The sequence below is a fragment of the Phyllobates terribilis genome, unplaced genomic scaffold (genome assembly GCF_046119375.1).
Source record: "Phyllobates terribilis strain yellow unplaced genomic scaffold, ASM4611937v1 Scaffold_7__3_contigs__length_470593459, whole genome shotgun sequence".
NCBI lineage: Eukaryota > Metazoa > Chordata > Amphibia > Anura > Dendrobatidae > Phyllobates > Phyllobates terribilis.
Genome location: NW_027362767.1, coordinates 42414650 through 42432368, shown reverse-complemented (window position 1 = coordinate 42432368; position 17719 = coordinate 42414650). Strand labels below are relative to the sequence as shown.

At 45.9% G+C, this 17719-nt stretch overlaps 1 protein-coding gene across 1 annotated transcript; it reads right to left on the bottom strand.

Moving 5' to 3' along the window:
- Nucleotides 1-2574: 2574 nt before the first annotated feature.
- Nucleotides 2575-14039, bottom strand: PSMC6 (proteasome 26S subunit, ATPase 6). Its single transcript, XM_073638441.1, has 14 exons — nucleotides 13860-14039; nucleotides 7289-7368; nucleotides 6793-6832; nucleotides 6495-6547; nucleotides 6159-6226; nucleotides 5548-5662; nucleotides 5368-5455; nucleotides 4886-4947; nucleotides 4258-4381; nucleotides 4060-4121; nucleotides 3827-3947; nucleotides 3650-3730; nucleotides 3135-3206; nucleotides 2575-3048 (listed from the first exon to the last, which is right to left on the bottom strand). The coding sequence occupies exons 1-14, from the start codon at nucleotides 13984-13986 to the stop codon at nucleotides 2930-2932; spliced, it is 1212 nt and encodes a 403-aa protein (XP_073494542.1). The 5' UTR covers nucleotides 13987-14039; the 3' UTR covers nucleotides 2575-2929.
- Between the last annotated feature and the right edge of the window lie 3680 nt (nucleotides 14040-17719).

Here is a 17719-nt window from a genome sequence, read left to right as displayed (position 1 = left end):
TATACACAGAGGACGACTACACCGTGTGGTATACTATACACAGAGGACGACTACACCGTGGGGCATACTATACACAGAGGACGACTACACCGTGGGGCATACTATACACAGAGGACGACTACACCGTGTAGTATACTATACACAGAGGACGACTACACCGTGGGGCATACTATACACAGAGGACGACTACACCGTGCGGTATACTATACAGAGGACGACTACACCGTGGGGCATACTATACGCAGAGAATGACTACACCGTGTAGTATACTATACACAGGACTACACCGTGTAGTATACTATACACAGAGGACGACTACACCGTGTAGTATACTATACACAGAGGACGACTACACCGTGTAGTATACTATACGCAGAGGACGACTACACCGTGGGGCATACTATACACAGAGGACGACTACACCGTGCGGTATACTATACAGAGGACGACTACACCGTGGGGCATACTATACACAGAGGACGACTACACCGTGCGGTATACTATACAGAGGACGACTACACCGTGGGGCATACTATACACAGAGGATGACTACACCGTGTAGTATACTATACACAGAGGACGACTACACCGTGGGGCATACTATACACAGAGAATGACTACACCGTGTAGTATACTATACACAGAACTACACTGTGCAGTATACAACGGGTCTGTATGGTGGGCAGGTGCTCAGCAATAGAGTTGGTGCAAATCTATTCCCACAATCCATTGGACTGGGCACAACAGACCATGTCATGTGGCCCCATGGATAAGGACGGGAGTACAGTCTTGCGCCTGACAGCAACTGCGGCTCCTTTTTTAATTAGCCGGCTGCCACATCTTCACATGTGCATCAAGCGCTCATCTATGGAACATCCTATGGTTATGATAAATGTCTATGATGAGAAGCCCCCTGTAAGAAGGGTATGATAAATGTCCACAAAGAGAAGCCCCCTGTAAGAAGGGTATGATAAATATCCACAAAGAGAAGCCCCCTGTAAGAAGGGTATGATAAATGTCCACAAAGAGAAGCCTCCTGTAAGAAGGGTATGATAAATGTCCACGAAGAGAAGCCCCCCATAAGAAGTGTTGCTGTTGTATTCACACCAACGGCATCCCAGGGATGGGTTTCAAGATTCTATTTAGTCAGAAGCGTTTTTGCACTGTTGGCAGATGACCTATGGGCAGTTTATGAAAATTAGCATTGCGTTAATAGTTTTCTCCAGAGACAGGTGATGCAAGGACAATATCTGCCTTTATTTCCAGCCAGTATCACTCGTGTCATTGCCTCTGCACATTTTTCCTTTTGTTTTTCAGAGCAATTTCCAGGTTATGGTAAATAACGTTGTAGATCATTGTATAATAAAAAAAACTTTTGTAACTTTAACGCAATCCTACATTTTTTTTGTTGACAATGAGTAGAAATAACTATGAAGCCAGGATTTCATCCTTTGAAAGTAATACATTTACAGTAAAATGGGACTTTTTTTTTACGTCATCAGGGAAGGTTTTCAGTTTCTGGATGTAAACAAAACAGTTCACAATCAGACCGCAACAAGAGATTATAAAAATGATGAAATTTAAAGGGAATGTGTCAGGTTTTTGCTTTGCAATCTGACAGCGACCCTGATTCCAGCAATGTATCACTTCGTTTACTGGGTGCAGCAGTTGTAATACAATCCCATTTTCTCTGCTGCAGATTTAGCAGAGCTCAGAATGCTGAGCCCTGTATAACCCCGTCCACACCAGCTACCAATCAGTTCTAGGGGCGAGGTTAGATCAGGAGGCAGCAGACAATTATTTCTATAGTAATCATCTCCTGCTGATAAAACACTGATTGTATTGATACAGCAAAAAACACAGCGTTGGAATCAAGGTCTTACACCCTACATCATGTTGCTCTCAGATTAGCAAAAACCTACTGAAAGAATAAAAGAATTTATGAAGACTGGCATTTCCTATGCTAGACTTGTACTAGATTTATTAAGGCAATAATGCCTCTGTATAAATTTAGTACATTTTTGTGTACCAGAAATTAAAATCTACACCCATGAACAATGAGCATAGACAATTTCTGGCAGAAATTAATATCTGTCAGGCTGCAGCAGCTCCTTTTGGAAGGTGGTTGAGGTAGTGCAACACTTTTTCAAGGATGAGCCTGGCGCAAAAATTTGCTTCTATATCTGAAAAATGTTGTAAATTGTAAAATAATATCCCTAACATATGTCCTAACTTCATGATTGGAGGTGGTCCGACCTGAGACCCCCACAGATCCAGAGGACGATTTTATTTTATTTTTCCCATAAACAATGGTGCTGAAGCTGCATTTATGTTGATGCCAGGAAACATCTCCACTGGGAAAAATTGAAGCAGCTTCACCCTCAAAATCAGTGAGGTCCCAAAAGTCAGACCCCTCCCCACGATCATAAAGTGCTGGCATATACTAGCTTTAAGCAATGACTTGGGAAAATACCTTGCAATTCAGAACTGTATTAAGAAACAAAGATTTAACGACATGGCCGCCCCTAATTAAATTTGATCCGATCTGATGCTTTCACTCAATCAATGACAACATCCGATTTAAACATTGTTTATTCACCTTGGAAAGAAAAAAGGACAAAAGTCAATTGATATAAAATATTTTACGAAACACAGTAACTCTCTTAAAATCTGCTAAGTTGTTTCTTCCCCTCCGTCTTTACTGATCGGACAAGCAAGTTGTTGTTGTTTTTTTTTTGCAATGCGAGAACTGCATAGAATATTGTATTATGACAGATCCCTTGTGTAGCAGACTTCTTCCGGAAATTATCAAACTACTAAATTCTGAAGATGATGTTGTATGTACTTTTTGTTAATAGACACAACCCTAGAGGATCAGGAGAGCCTCTAATATAAGTCACATATCACCCATGCAGTCTCTTTTTTTACATTAGACAGGTTTATAATCTAGTTTAGACTCCAGCTTCTTGGAATCAGCAACTTTCCTGACCGCCTTCATGAAATCCTCCTGGACGACAAAATCGTGATCTGCTCGAATGGCAAACATCCCTGTGACACAGAAAAGAAGGAAACCGCTGAATAATACATATTCCAATGTAACACAATAAAATTAGCATAATTAACCCTTTACTTACCAGCTTCAGTGCAGACGTTCCTTAAATCTGCTCCATTAAACCCATCGGAAAGTTTCACAATAGCTTCATAATCTACAATTAAAAAAAACACAAACACAGTAAAACCACGTGCTTCTATCACAAGCTGCTTAAAGAGGTTGGCCAATACTTTTTTTTATTATTTTTATTGATGGCCGCAAAAGTAGTGGCAGACCCCTTTAATAACAAGTATAGGTGATATTAAAACTTTTAAAATGGAATTTCTTGATTTTAGAAAGTCTTGCCCAAAAGCAGAGACCGGTCTCCTCAACTAATCCTTGAATCCAGTGTCACAACTATGTTGTGATTTTGTCAGTCCTGGAATTGACAACGCTCCAAATCATTGCTGCAGCCAATCACTGGCCTCAGTGGTGACGTTTGCATGAAAGTCACGTTGCGCATTGATGCTAGTGATTGGCTGCAACAGTCACATGACTGACGGATAAGAGATCCATTATAGCAGCGGCGATGGAGCGTAATTAACACTTTTTCATTACCTATTTCTCCATGTTTAGTGATGGGACCTGCGTGAATCTTCAGAATATCTAGCCTGGCTTGCTCATTGGGCAGTTCAATATCTGCAGATTAATAAAATTAAAATATTTAAAAAAAAAATTTTTGTTTAATAAGCAAAGAAATTTACCTTTACAAAAAAAACAACCCATAAAACTTACGAATTTTACGGTCAAGTCTACCCGGGCGTAACAAGGCCGGGTCCAACGTGTCTGGTCTGTTAGTGGCCATGATCATTTTCACTCTGTGCAGAGTGTCAAACCCGTCCATTTGATTCAACAACTGGCAAAATAAACAAGGGGGGAGGGGGGTTTTAAGTACAATGTGGCTCATGCTATCTCCCCTCAAAGTGCTTGAATTATTTCAGATCCCCTCCATGATTAGTACCACGTACCTCCATTAGAGTTCTCTGAATCTCACGATCTGCTGAAGTGCCCTCAGAAAACCGCCGACCACCTGGAGATCAGACCAGAAGAAAGTGCTAGGAGATGTGATGTTACTGACCATTCCCAGGTCATCGGTGTGTAGGTTATTCCCTTTATGATCATAACTCCCTTCCCCAAGCAGCCCTGATTATACGGAGTCTTCTTACCTATGGCATCGATTTCATCCATGAAGATAATACATGGCTGGTGGTCCCTGGCGTAGTTGAACATTTCTCTGATGAGCCGGGCGCTTTCACCAATGTATTTATCTACAATAGAACTAGACACAACCTAAAAGAAGAAAAAAATAAATAAGTGTGATTAATACTTTGACCCTTTGTCAGACATTTATTGGCCATAGTTGTAAATAGATTACCAAGCAAGAACAACATTAAAGGGCGCCTGTCGCTAGATTCATACTGCCCGAACCCCCGGCAGCATCAGAGCCTGTGAAATTGCAGCCAGGTTGATTTAAGTCTGAAACGCCAAACAGTTTGGAAAGTGGAATAGTTCGGCTTCAGCCCAATTGACATATTGCACTATGAAAACCCATGTGAGTGGGGCATGGAAAAATCATCCCAGGCCACACCGGACTAGTCATGTCTCCCATTATAGCCCCCAGCTGGCAATCTGTTTTCTCATGGCACTTCAGAGGCAAAACATGCCTGGTTGCAATCGCACCGACGGTGTCTGACTGGTTTTGCCAGTTTTTCTGGCAGCATAAATCTAGTGATATGTTATTTTTACCTGCATGGACTCATAAGTAATATGGTGCTAAACCATGATTGTACATACCTTCAAGAAATTGCAATCCAGCTGACTGGCAACAGCTCGAGCCAGGAGTGTTTTTCCAGTACCTGGAGCAGAAAACAATGGGAATTATTATCAGACGATGGCAGGAGATTCTAAACAGTACGAATAACTATTAATCCTTCTAATAAGGCTTTGTTTAAGGAAACTCTCCAATTTCTCTTCCATTCATGTTACCGTAGTTATATAATCTACTAAAAGGTTCTTCTCCTTCCGCATCAGGGGGCAATACCCTGGCGTCCACACATACCTACAGGGACGCTGTACCGTTGACACATATTGCGGATGTGTCCTATTGTAAAGGCTAGGATGGGTTTATGATTACCGCCGGTGGTTGGCACGATTGGCAGGTATCTGTAGACATAACATTATCTAATGCAAAAGTGACCAATGCTGGACTAACTCTTTAAAGGTCAAAACTATTCCTTAAAGTGTAAAATTGTACATTACATTTAGTTTAGACATACCTGGGGGGCCGTAGAGCAGGCAGCCTTTAGGAGGGATTATTCCTACACGCTGGAAGAGCTCTGGATTAGTGAGCGGGAGCTCAATGACCTGATTAATGAAAGCATTGATAAGAATAAATGTACTGTAACAGCCACTATTTATATGTACAGGCATATATACATCTATAATAATTCACACACCTCCCTGAGCTCTCTGATCTGCTCGGAAAGACCTCCAATTTCGGAATACGACACATTTCCTGGATCCTCATGAGACATATTATACACAAGTGGATCCACCTCTCGAGGCAAGTAGCTAAGTGAAAGGAAAACAAAAGTATTTCTTGCATTAAGGCGGATGGAAGAAGGACCAGACCTGTCCCAATATTTGAGGGGAGCACTTGTAAAAGGTTTCCCAAATGCCTCACTTCTCTATAGAGAACCCATCATGACATATCTGCAGGCAGAAAATGTTCGACCAGAAGGACCAGATCAGATTGATATAAAAGTTTACAAGAAGAGACTTAAAATAGTTTGCATTTTATTTATTTAGTGGTTAGGAGTCCACTCGGTGGACCCGTTTGGTGATTGAAAGCTCTTCATGTAGCCATGCATGGACAGCTGTCAATCACAGACTAGGACCACCCAATGGACTCCTAAGCATAGCTAGAGCTTGTATTTACATATTAAAAAACCCTCAGAATACCAGGTCATTGATCACAAAACTATGCAATCAGCTCCTTATGCTCCATAACATGTAGCCCGCAGATCAGAAATCACCTTCAATGTGACAGGTTCCTTCAAGCCCTTACCGCATAATAGTGAGCGTTGTCATATCTAAAGCTACTCTTGTTCCCGGCTTCAGTTTGCTTTTGTCCAGCTGCATTAAAAAAAGAAAAACAATTAGGATTAGCATCCTTTCCAATACTCGGACATTCCCACTATATCTGTTAGGGCTCGTGCAGACTGTAGTTTTGGTATGAATGTGAATGGAGAGACTTAATACTTTTTTTTTTTTTGTTAAGTTCTCCACATCTGAGAAAAACAGATCCCACTCTGATCAGAGTCTGATTGGCATAATCGGACCATTATTCTCAGATGGAGAACATAGTCTGCACCTGCCACAAAATTTACTCAGAGAGACTTACCTGTCGACGACACCCGACAACATATCTTGGCCCATTTGTAGCTTTGACAATAACTGAAAACAAATAACCAGAGATCTAATGTATCTGAAATAATTTATAAATCCCATGAAACAAAAATGAAAAATTAGGCTCTTCAAGCAAACCTTAATTGAGACTCCTAATGTGCGGACATTACTCTATTTTAGCATTATAACACCTTTGTCGCCGTATCGTGAATAAGAACCGAATGAACTGAACCAAGATGCAGAGAAAGATCTTCTCCAAAAAAAAAAAAAAAAAACCCCGAAACAATACTTACATTTCTCTTCTGTGAGCTGCTTAAGAACTTCCCCAACGATCTGATAATAGAGAGAAACGACCATTATTGTTATTCATACACAAATCTGAAAATGGGATTTACTTCCGTAAGGTGAACAGGAAACTATCATGGTTTGTGATTCTCCGCGCACACAAGAGTCAGTACTGGAAGCAACGAAGTTCTGCAGCGCTGGGGACTTCGCATTGTAGCAAAACAAAAGCCACATCTGCATTAGGGAATCTCTCACATGGTGGCAGCGGATCCAGAGGCGCAAAGCTGATTAATATAGAGTTTTGTAGGAACCAACTCAGTAACTGCTCATTCTAAAATTAGGAGTCCAGTGGGCGGTCCTTGCCAGTAATTGAATTTGTATACATGTACACCTACAGACAACTGTCAACCAGATTACGACCACCCACTGGACTCCTAAGCAGGAAGACAAACACCATGGGCAGCAACAGCGGAGAACACATCACATATGGCAGCAAATCCTTACCTGCCCCACACTCTGCAGAGCCTTCAGGTCATTTTCAGATTTCTCATACTGCTTAGTAAGTTCCTTTAATTGTTCCCTCACTATAAAAAAAATAGGATTATAAGTAAAGAAAATAGCATATAATAAAAACAGCTCAACCAATGCTAACTATGGTGGTAAAACAATGGCCCCTTTAATGAAGGTGGGGGCCAATCAAGTTGTACAAAATATGTATATTACAGTCATAGCCGAAAGTGTTGGCACTCTAGAAATTGTTCCAGAAAATGAAGTATTTCTCCCAGAAAATTATTGCAATTACACATGTTTTGTTATACACACACACGTTTATTTCCTTTGGTGGTTTTGGAACACCAAAAATAACAGGGAAAAATAGACAAATTGGATATAAATTTCACACAAAACTCCAATAATGGTCCGGAGAAAAGTGCTGGCACCCTCAACTTAATATTTGGTTGCACGCCCTTTGGAATAAATAACTACAATCAACCGCTTCTTATAACCATCAGCTTCTTACACCTCAACTGGAATTTTGGACAACTCTTCTTACAAACTGCTCCAGGTCTCTCATATGTGAATGAGTCTTCTCCCAACTTCAATGTTAAGGTCTCCCCACAAGTGTTCAGTGGAATTTAGATCTGGACTCATTGCTGCCACTTCAGAACTCTCCAGCGCTTTGTTTCCATCCATTTCTGGGGTCATTGTCCTGCTGGAAGACCCATGACACAAACCCACACAGGACACTACATTGCCACCCAAAATCCTTTCGTAATCTTCAGATTTCAAGACACCCAGTGCCAGAGGCAGCAGAACAACCCCAAAAAAATCTTTAAACTTCCACCATATTTGACTGTAGGTACTATATTCTTTTCTTTGTAGGTCTCATTCTGGTTTCGGTAAACAGTAGAATGATGTGCTTTACCAAAAAGCTCTATCTGTCCACAAGACGCTTTCCCCAGAAGGATTTTGGCAAACTGAAATCTAGCTATTTTATGCCTGTCAGCAGTGGGGTCCTCCTGGGTCTCCTGCCATAGCAGCTTGAAGGACAAGTACAGCTTGAATTTCTTTGGATCTTGATTGGGGCTGCTTGTCCACCAAATGGACTATCCTGCATTGCAACCTTTCGTCAATTTTTCTCTGCTGTCCAGGGAGATTAACTACAGTGCCATGGGTTGCAAACTTCTTGATTATGTTGCGCACCGTGGACAAAGGAACATCGAGATCTCTGGAGATTGCGGATATTGAGGTTCTCAAGTCCTCAGACAGTTCTCTCCTCCTCTTTCTGTTCTCCATGCTTCATGTGGCACACACAGACACACAATGCAAAGATTGAGTCAACTTCTTCCCTTTTTATCTGGATTCAGGTGTGATTTTCATATTGCCCACACCTATTACTTGCCACACATGACTTTGAACAAGTATCACATGCTTGAAACAAAGTTGTTTACTTACAATTTTGGAAAGGTGCCAATAAATTTGTCCGGCCCATTGTTGGGGTTGTGTGTGAAATTATGTCTAAGTTGCATTTTGTGTTTGTTTTTTGTTTTTTTTAGTTGTTCCAATACACAGAAGGGAAAAACATGTCTATAACAAAACATTTTCAATAATTTTCTGGGAGAAATATTTAATTCTCTGGAACAATTTCAAGGGTCCCAGCACTTTCAACCATGACTATTATACACGGGGGGTGGGGTGGGGGAGCTGCCTAGGCGCGACGCGTCTATCATACACCGGGGGGCTACATAGACGCGACGCGAAGCGTCTATCATACGCGGGGGGGGGGGGTATATAGACGCGGCGCGTCTATCATACGCGGGGGGGGGTATATAGACGCGGCGCGTCTATCATACGCGGGGGGGGGTATATAGACGCGGCGCGTCTATCATACGCGGGGGGGGGTATATAGACGCGGCGCGTCTATCATACGCGGGGGGGGGGTATATAGACGCGGCGCGTCTATCATACGCGGGGGGGGGGGTATATAGACGCGGCGCGTCTATCATACGCGGGGGGGGGGTATATAGACGCGGCGCGTCTATCATACGCGGGGGGGGGGTATATAGACGCGGCGCGTCTATCATACGCGGGGGGGGTATATAGACGCGGCGCGTCTATCATACGCGGGGGGGTATATAGACGCGGCGCGTCTATCATACGCGGGGGGGGTATATAGACGCGGCGCGTCTATCATACGCGGGGGGGGGTATATACACGCGGCGCGTCTATCATACGCGGGGGGGGGGTATATGGACGCGGCGCGTCTATCATACGCGGGGGGGGTATATAGACGCGGCGCGTCTATCATACGCGGGGGGGGTATATAGACGCGGCGCGTCTATCATACGCGGGGGGGGGTATATAGACGCGGCGCGTCTATCATACGCGGGGGGGTATATAGACGCGGCGCGTCTATCATACGCGGGGGGGTATATAGACGCGGCGCGTCTATCATACGCGGGGGGGTATATAGACGCGGCGCGTCTATCATACGCGGGGGGGTATATAGACGCGGCGCGTCTATCATACGCGGGGGGGTATATAGACGCGGCGCGTCTATCATACGCGGGGGGGTATATAGACGCGGCGCGTCTATCATACGCGGGGGGGTATATAGACGCGGCGCGTCTATCATACGCGGGGGGGTATATAGACGCGGCGCGTCTATCATACGCGGGGGGGTATATAGACGCGGCGCGTCTATCATACGCGGGGGGGGTATGTAGACGCGGCGCGTCTATCATACGCGGGGGGGTATGTAGACGCGGCGCGTCTATCATACGCGGGGGGGTATGTAGACGCGACGCGTCTATCATACGCGGGGGGGTATATAGACGCGACGAGTATATCATACGCGGGGGGGTATATAGACGCGACGAGTATATCATACGCGGGGGGGTATGTAGACGCGACGAGTATATCATACGCGGGGGGGTATGTAGACGCGACGAGTATATCATACGCGGGGGGGGTATGTAGACGCGACGAGTATATCATACGCGGGGGGGTATGTAGACGCGACGAGTATATCATACGCGGGGGGGTATGTAGACGCGACGAGTATATCATACGCGGGGGGTATGTAGACGCGACGAGTATATCATACGCGGGGGGGTATGTAGACGCGACGAGTATATCATACGCGGGGGGGTATGTAGACGCGACGAGTATATCATACGCGGGGGGGTATGTAGACGCGACGAGTATATCATACGCGGGGGGGTATGTAGACGCGACGAGTATATCATACGCGGGGGGGTATGTAGACGCGACGAGTATATCATACGCGGGGGGTATATAGACGCGACGAGTATATCATACACGGGGGGTATATAGACGCGACGAGTATATCATACACGGGGGGTATATAGACGCGACGAGTATATTATACACGGGGGGGTATATAGACGCGACGAGTATATTATACACGGGGGGGTATATAGACGCGACGAGTATATTATACACGGGGGGTATATAGACGCGACGAGTATATTATACACGGAGGGGTATATAGACGCGACGAGTATATTATACACGGAGGGGTATATAGACGCGACGAGTATATTATACACGGAGGGGTATATAGACGCGACGAGTATATTATACATGGAGGGGTATATAGACGCGACGAGTATATTATACACGGAGGGGTATATAGACGCGACGAGTATATTATACACGGAGGGGTATATAGACGCGACGAGTATATTATACACGGAGGGGTATATAGACGCGACGAGTATATTATACACGGAGGGGTATATAGACGCGACGAGTATATTATACACGGGGGGGTATATAGACGCGACGAGTATATTATACACGGGGGGGTATATAGACGCGACGAGTATATTATACACGCGGGGTATATAGACGCGACGAGTATATTATACACGCGGGGTATATAGACGCGACGAGTATATTATACACGGGGGGGTATATAGACGCGACGAGTATATTATACACGGGGGGGTATATAGACGCGACGAGTATATTATACACGGGGGGGTATATAGACGCGACGAGTATATTATACACGGGGGGGTATATAGACGCGACGAGTATATTATACACGGGGGGGTATATAGACGCGACGAGTATATTATACACGGGGGGGTATATAGACGCGACGAGTATATTATACACGGGGGGGTATATAGACGCGACGAGTATATTATACACGGGGGGGTATATAGACGCGACGAGTATATTATACACGGGGGGGTATATAGACGCGACGAGTATATTATACACGGGGGGGTATATAGACGCGACGAGTATATTATACACGGGGGGGTATATAGACGCGACGAGTATATTATACACGGGGGGGTATATAGACGCGACGAGTATATTATACACGGGGGGGTATATAGACGCGACGAGTATATTATACACGGGGGGGTATATAGACGCGACGAGTATATTATACACGGGGGGGTATATAGACGCGACGAGTATATTATACACGGGGGGGTATATAGACGCGACGAGTATATTATACACGGGGGGGTATATAGACGCGACGAGTATATTATACACGGGGGGGTATATAGACGCGACGAGTATATTATACACGGGGGGTATATAGACGCGACGAGTATATTATACACGGAGGGGTATATAGACGCGACGAGTATATTATACACGGAGGGGTATATAGACGCGACGAGTATATTATACACGGAGGGGTATATAGACCTGACGAGTATATTATACACGGGGGGTATATAGACCTGACGAGTATATTATACACGGGGGGGTATATAGACGTGACGAGTATATTATACACGGGGGGGTATATAGGTGTGACGAGTATATTATACACAGGGGGGGTATATAGGTGTGACGAGTATATTATACACGGGGGGTATATAGCTGTGAAGCGTATATTATACAGGGGGTATATAGCTGTGACGCGTATATTATACAGGGGGGTATATAGATGCAACGCGCATATTATACAGGGGAGGTATATAGATGTGACGCGCATATTATACAGGGGGGGGGTATATAGATGTGACGCGCATATTATACAGGGGGGGGGGGGTATATAGATGTGACGCATATATATTGTACAGGTGACGTGTCCTCCCGGGTGCCGGTTTCCAGCAGTCCGGCTTTCCCCGTTTACACCGCCGGTTTCCCGCAGTCCGGCTTTCCCCGTTTACACCGCCGGTTTCCCGCAGTCCGGCTTTCCCCGTTTACACCGCCGGTTTCCCGCAGTCTGGCTTTCCCCGTTTACACCGCCGGTTTCCCGCAGTCTGGCTTTCCCCGGTGACACTGACGGTTTCCCCGTTTACACCGCTGGTTTCCCGCAGTCTGGCTTTCCCCGTTTACACCGCCGGTTTCCCGCAGTCCGGCTTTCCCCGTTTACACCGCCGGTTTCCCGCAGTCCGGCTTTCCCCGTTTACACCGCCGGTTTCCCGCAGTCCGGCTTTCCCCGGTGACACTGACGGTTTCCCCGTTTACACCGCTGGTTTCCCGCAGTCTGGCTTTCCCCGTTTACACCGCCGGTTTCCCGCAGTCCGGCTTTCCCCGGTGACACTGACGGTTTCCCCGTTTACACCGCCGGTTTCCCGCAGTCCGGCTTTCCCCGGTGACACCGCTGGTCTCCAGCAGTCCGGCTTTCCCCGGTGTCACTGACGGTTTCCCCGTTTACACCGCTGGTTTCCCGCAGTCCGGCTTTCCCCGTTTACACCGCTGGTTTCCCGCAGTCCGGCTTTCCCCGTTTACACCGCTGGTTTCCCGCAGTCCGGCTTTCCCCGTTTACACCGCCGGTTTCCCGCAGTCTGGCTTTCCCCGTTTACACCGCCGGTTTCCCGCAGTCTGGCTTTCCCCGTTTACACCGCCGGTTTCCCGCAGTCCGGCTTTCCCCGGTGACACTGACGGTTTCCCCGTTTACACCGCTGGTTTCCCGCAGTCTGGCTTTCCCCGTTTACACTGACGGTTTCCCCGTTTACACCGCTGGTTTCCCGCAGTCTGGCTTTCCCCGTTTACACCGCCGGTTTCCCGCAGTCCGGCTTTCCCCGTTTACACCGCTGGTTTCCCGCAGTCCGGCTTTCCCCGTTTACACCGCCGGTTTCCCGCAGTCCGGCTTTCCCCGGTGACACTGACGGTTTCCCCGTTTACACCGCTGGTTTCCCGCAGTCTGGCTTTCCCCGTTTACACCGCCGGTTTCCCGCAGTCCGGCTTTCCCCGGTGACACTGACGGTTTCCCCGTTTACACCGCCGGTTTCCCGCAGTCCGGCTTTCCCCGGTGACACCGCTGGTCTCCAGCAGTCCGGCTTTCCCCGGTGTCACTGACGGTTTCCCCGTTTACACCGCTGGTTTCCCGCAGTCCGGCTTTCCCCGGTGACACCGCTGGTCTCCGGGCTGTGCTGCCTCATCCCCGCCGGCTGGTGATCCGGTGCGGCCGCCTCCGGCAGCTGTAGAGGCCGCAGCGACCCCCGGATCCGGCGCTGCAGGCCGGCATGACAAAGCGACTCTGCGGCCGGCAGGTGTGGAGAGAAGCCCCGGCTCCACATCCGCTCCAGATCCCGCCGGCCGGGCTCCAGCGCCGGCTCCCGCCACTCACACTCCTTCAGGCGGCCGTCTATCTCCTTGTGCTCCAGCAGCTTCTTCCTGTAGTCCTGCAGCGCCTTCTCCCGCGGGTCCGCCATGATGAGAAGCCGCTGCTCATAGGGAATGCCGGGAAGGGCCATGGCCGCCGGGGGAGGAGACCTGAGAGGAGACGAGAGGCCCCTCCCCCTGACTGCATCGTGCAGAGCGCCGCAGTGTAGCCTCAGAGCAAGCGTGATGTCACAGCGCCCTCTCTGGTGGGAGGTGGTATTACAGCGGGAAACTTCTGAGGTCACGTGTGAGGTCAGACTGCAGCTGCCTCCACAGACTCCAGAGCCTTTAGGGACAAGGACAATTTTAATTTTTGCATTTTTTTTCCTTGTAAGAGGCATAACTGTCCATTCTGGGTAAAAATTACCTGACAACGAAATATTGCAGTTAGCACGATTACGGTGATACCAAAAGCATATAGAATTTATTTTTTTATTTCTGCAGCTTAAAAAATTTTGAAGTTAATAAAAAAAAAAAAAAAATAGTTTTCCATCTGTAACGGTCTTATTTTTGTGTCCATGTCGCTTGGGGAGGATCTGTTTTTTGTGTGGCCAGCAGGCGCTTTTATTGTTACCATCAGGATACGTTCAATGTTTTCATCGCTTTTTGTCTAATTTTTAGGGGGCGATTCGACCACGAAAAAATGGCAAAAGCAGCGTTTTATGGCATTTCCTTCATGGGTTAATTATGTTGGTCGGTCGCAGTTCTGAACATGGTCATTTTTCATATTTTTTTTTTATTTCTTGATTTTTAATTTTGGGAAAAGCAAATTAAATTTTTTTAATTTTTTTTTTTTACATTTTTAATAAAAAAAAATCAGTTTATTTATTAGGCCCTATATGGGACTTGAACCTGCGATTGCTCCCACTATAGAGAGCAATACTCTAGCACAGGGGCTTTCAGCAGACCGCTGGCACTCATTGAAACCATTGGCATCCCGTGATTGCTTTGTTTGGGCAGTGGACACCCAATCGGATACCCCACCATGATCATGTAAGGGGGTGGCAGAGAGAAGATGAAGATGTGAAGATGCCGTGGCGTGTGATGCGATAATATCTTTTATTTATATGTGTGATAAAAGTGGGTGTTATGTTTTATCCCTATGGCTGGTGTTGTGTTTTGGTTCTCCTCCAGGCTTTGGCTTAAGGCCGTCCCTGGGAATGTGGGAGGTCTGTACACTAGGGGAACCATACAGCAGATAGGGATCCAGTTTGCATTACACAGGGAATAGATAGTTGACAGTTGGGATTAGCCCACAGTTTGGGAGGGTTTAGAGGATATTTTTTTTATAGTAAATGTTTTCCGGGTTAGTCAGAAAAGTCTACAACTCATACAGTACAGGTTCAAGTTCAGTGAAGGCAAGTGGAGTGGAGAGAAGGCTAAACATCAGAGCAAAACAGGTTCTAGAAAGTAGATGCAGCAGTGAGGAAAGTGTTCTGCCAGTCCAAGTTTCCTAATAGAATGAGGACACATCTGGAGCTCCATCTGGACAAGGGACAGTCTTGGGCCTAAGGCCCGGAAGAGGTACTGAGAAGCAGACTTCTGTCTTCCTGATGAGGAAGATGTCAGCCGGGTCACAGGGAGAGAGGAAGATCGTGGGTCTCAGGACAGGACGGGGACCAGGACTGTTAGGACACAGAACCAAGGGAACATCACTATAAAGAGACTCTGTCTTATTAATCTATATGCTGCAGCAGTGTGTAAATGAATTGCACAGTAAGGGCTCATACTCATCTGCGAGAAAAACGGACGAGTGCAATTCGATAAAAAATCGGATTGCACTCTGACCAATGTTATTCTATAAGTTACAGCTCATCTGCGATTTTTTTTCTCAGCTGAAATCTGACTGAAAAAAAAATTGCAGCATGCTGCGATTTGCCGCATATATTGGACGAGCCTCGCCAATGCAAGTCAATGGGTGCGATAAAAAAAAACGGACGGCATATGGACCATCCGTATGCCATCCGATTTTTACAGATACATTACCATTCTGTAGCACAGAACACTGTAGATGCTCCTGTAAATGATTGCAGAATAATAGTTGCAGAGAAAAAAAAACACATTGCATACGGATGTCATACGGATGCTTGGTGTGAAAATCGCATTGTCCTCTCATGAAAATCGCATGACATTTACATGACACTCATCCGATTTTTCGGTCCAGATAATGGAACGTTTATTTCACACGTATGGGTATGAGCCCTAGAGCTGAGTCTGTTAACCCGGACCCAAGGTCTCCTGTCTTGTTTGTGGCGGGATCCGGTCCCAAAGACGGGGAGTTAACGAGGACTCCCGACGTAACAGTGAGTAAAGAACAAACTCCACCACACAGTACACTCCACTCAAATTGCTGTTTAGAAGAGGGGTTTCAGGGTGAAGAGAACCCAGTTCCGCTCCACAGAAACCTTCCCTGTCCCCCCTTCAATCGCGCCACTTAAATGTTGCAGTCAGTGATTTACAAAGTTAAACAGCCGGGATCGGAGCTTGCTGTATATATACAGTATATTATATAAAACTTCTGGCTGTGCGGAGATCAGGTCCTGATCCTGCCCCATAATGTACTAGTACATCATGGAGTGATAGGGGTTAATTACGTCTCTTAAAAGCGGTCTTTTAGCATTAAAAACATGACTGCTTTCTTAATAAAGACTATAGATTTTAGATTATGCCTGGCACTGAAGCTCAGCTCCATTGACTGCAATACCACATATTACCTGTGCACTGTGTTTTTGGAAGAAAGACGCCATGTTTTTGGAATTGTGGAAAACAATTTTAATATGTGGGAAGAGCCCTACACCGCCTTCACTTTGTTGATCTGTGGGGTCACAAGGAGTCTGACTTCATCCTGCCCTGATCATCATCAATCTACCTGCATTAAGGGGTATTCTCAAATTTGGAAATTATACCCCATCCATGTGATAGGGAATAGCTTCCTGACTGCTCCCGAGAACTGTGAATCTAAAGAGCTCCTTGAGAATTGAGCAGTGGTCGACCATGCGCTCCTTTGTTCCATTCATCCTTATGGGAGTGCTGAAGACCAGCCGAAAACCGCACTCGGCCAGTCCCTTGAGGAATGAGTGGAGCGGAGGTGCACCTGGTCCACACACAGGAGAGCCCCAGTTATTGGAATTGGTGGAGGTCCCAGCTGTCTGACCCCAAATGTTTGGGAAGGGAAAACTTCCAAACTTGAGAATACCCCTTTAATGCATTTCCAAACTGTAAACGGACCAAATGTAAAACGAGAATTGAAGGATTTGAAATCGATGTGTCATTGGCCAAAATTATAAGAACAAAGGATCGGGCATGTCAGTTCACTCTGCCCAATCCTTATGTCACTCAACTGATGATGTCAGAAGGCCGCCATATGATAGGTGAGTGGTCGGGCTGAATTGTCTCCATCCTGTAATTCATTTTTTAGGTTTTCTGTCTTTCTCCGTGGACTGGCAGCATCTTCAGAAAACAAAGGGTGGTATCCCCCTCAATCTCACCGGTTACAGGGTCCGCTCCCGATCCTGCTCTGATTCTGAACACTTTTCTAACTTTTCACTGATAAACTCTACAAATCCAATAATATATAATCTATAGGTTTTAGAATTGGCCGATGGCTGATGGTGGAAGTGAACAGACGGCACATTCTCCCCTGCAAATCCGAGCACCGATACAGGGGTCCTGGTGCTTTAAATAGACATCCGATGACACAATGTCCGCACTGAATGGTCTCTTTCCCGGAGATGTGACTACAATGTTTCTGCTCCTGATGTGTAATAAATAATCTTTATATAATCAGATGTTTATGGGTTTGTACTAAAATAATTATTAACCATC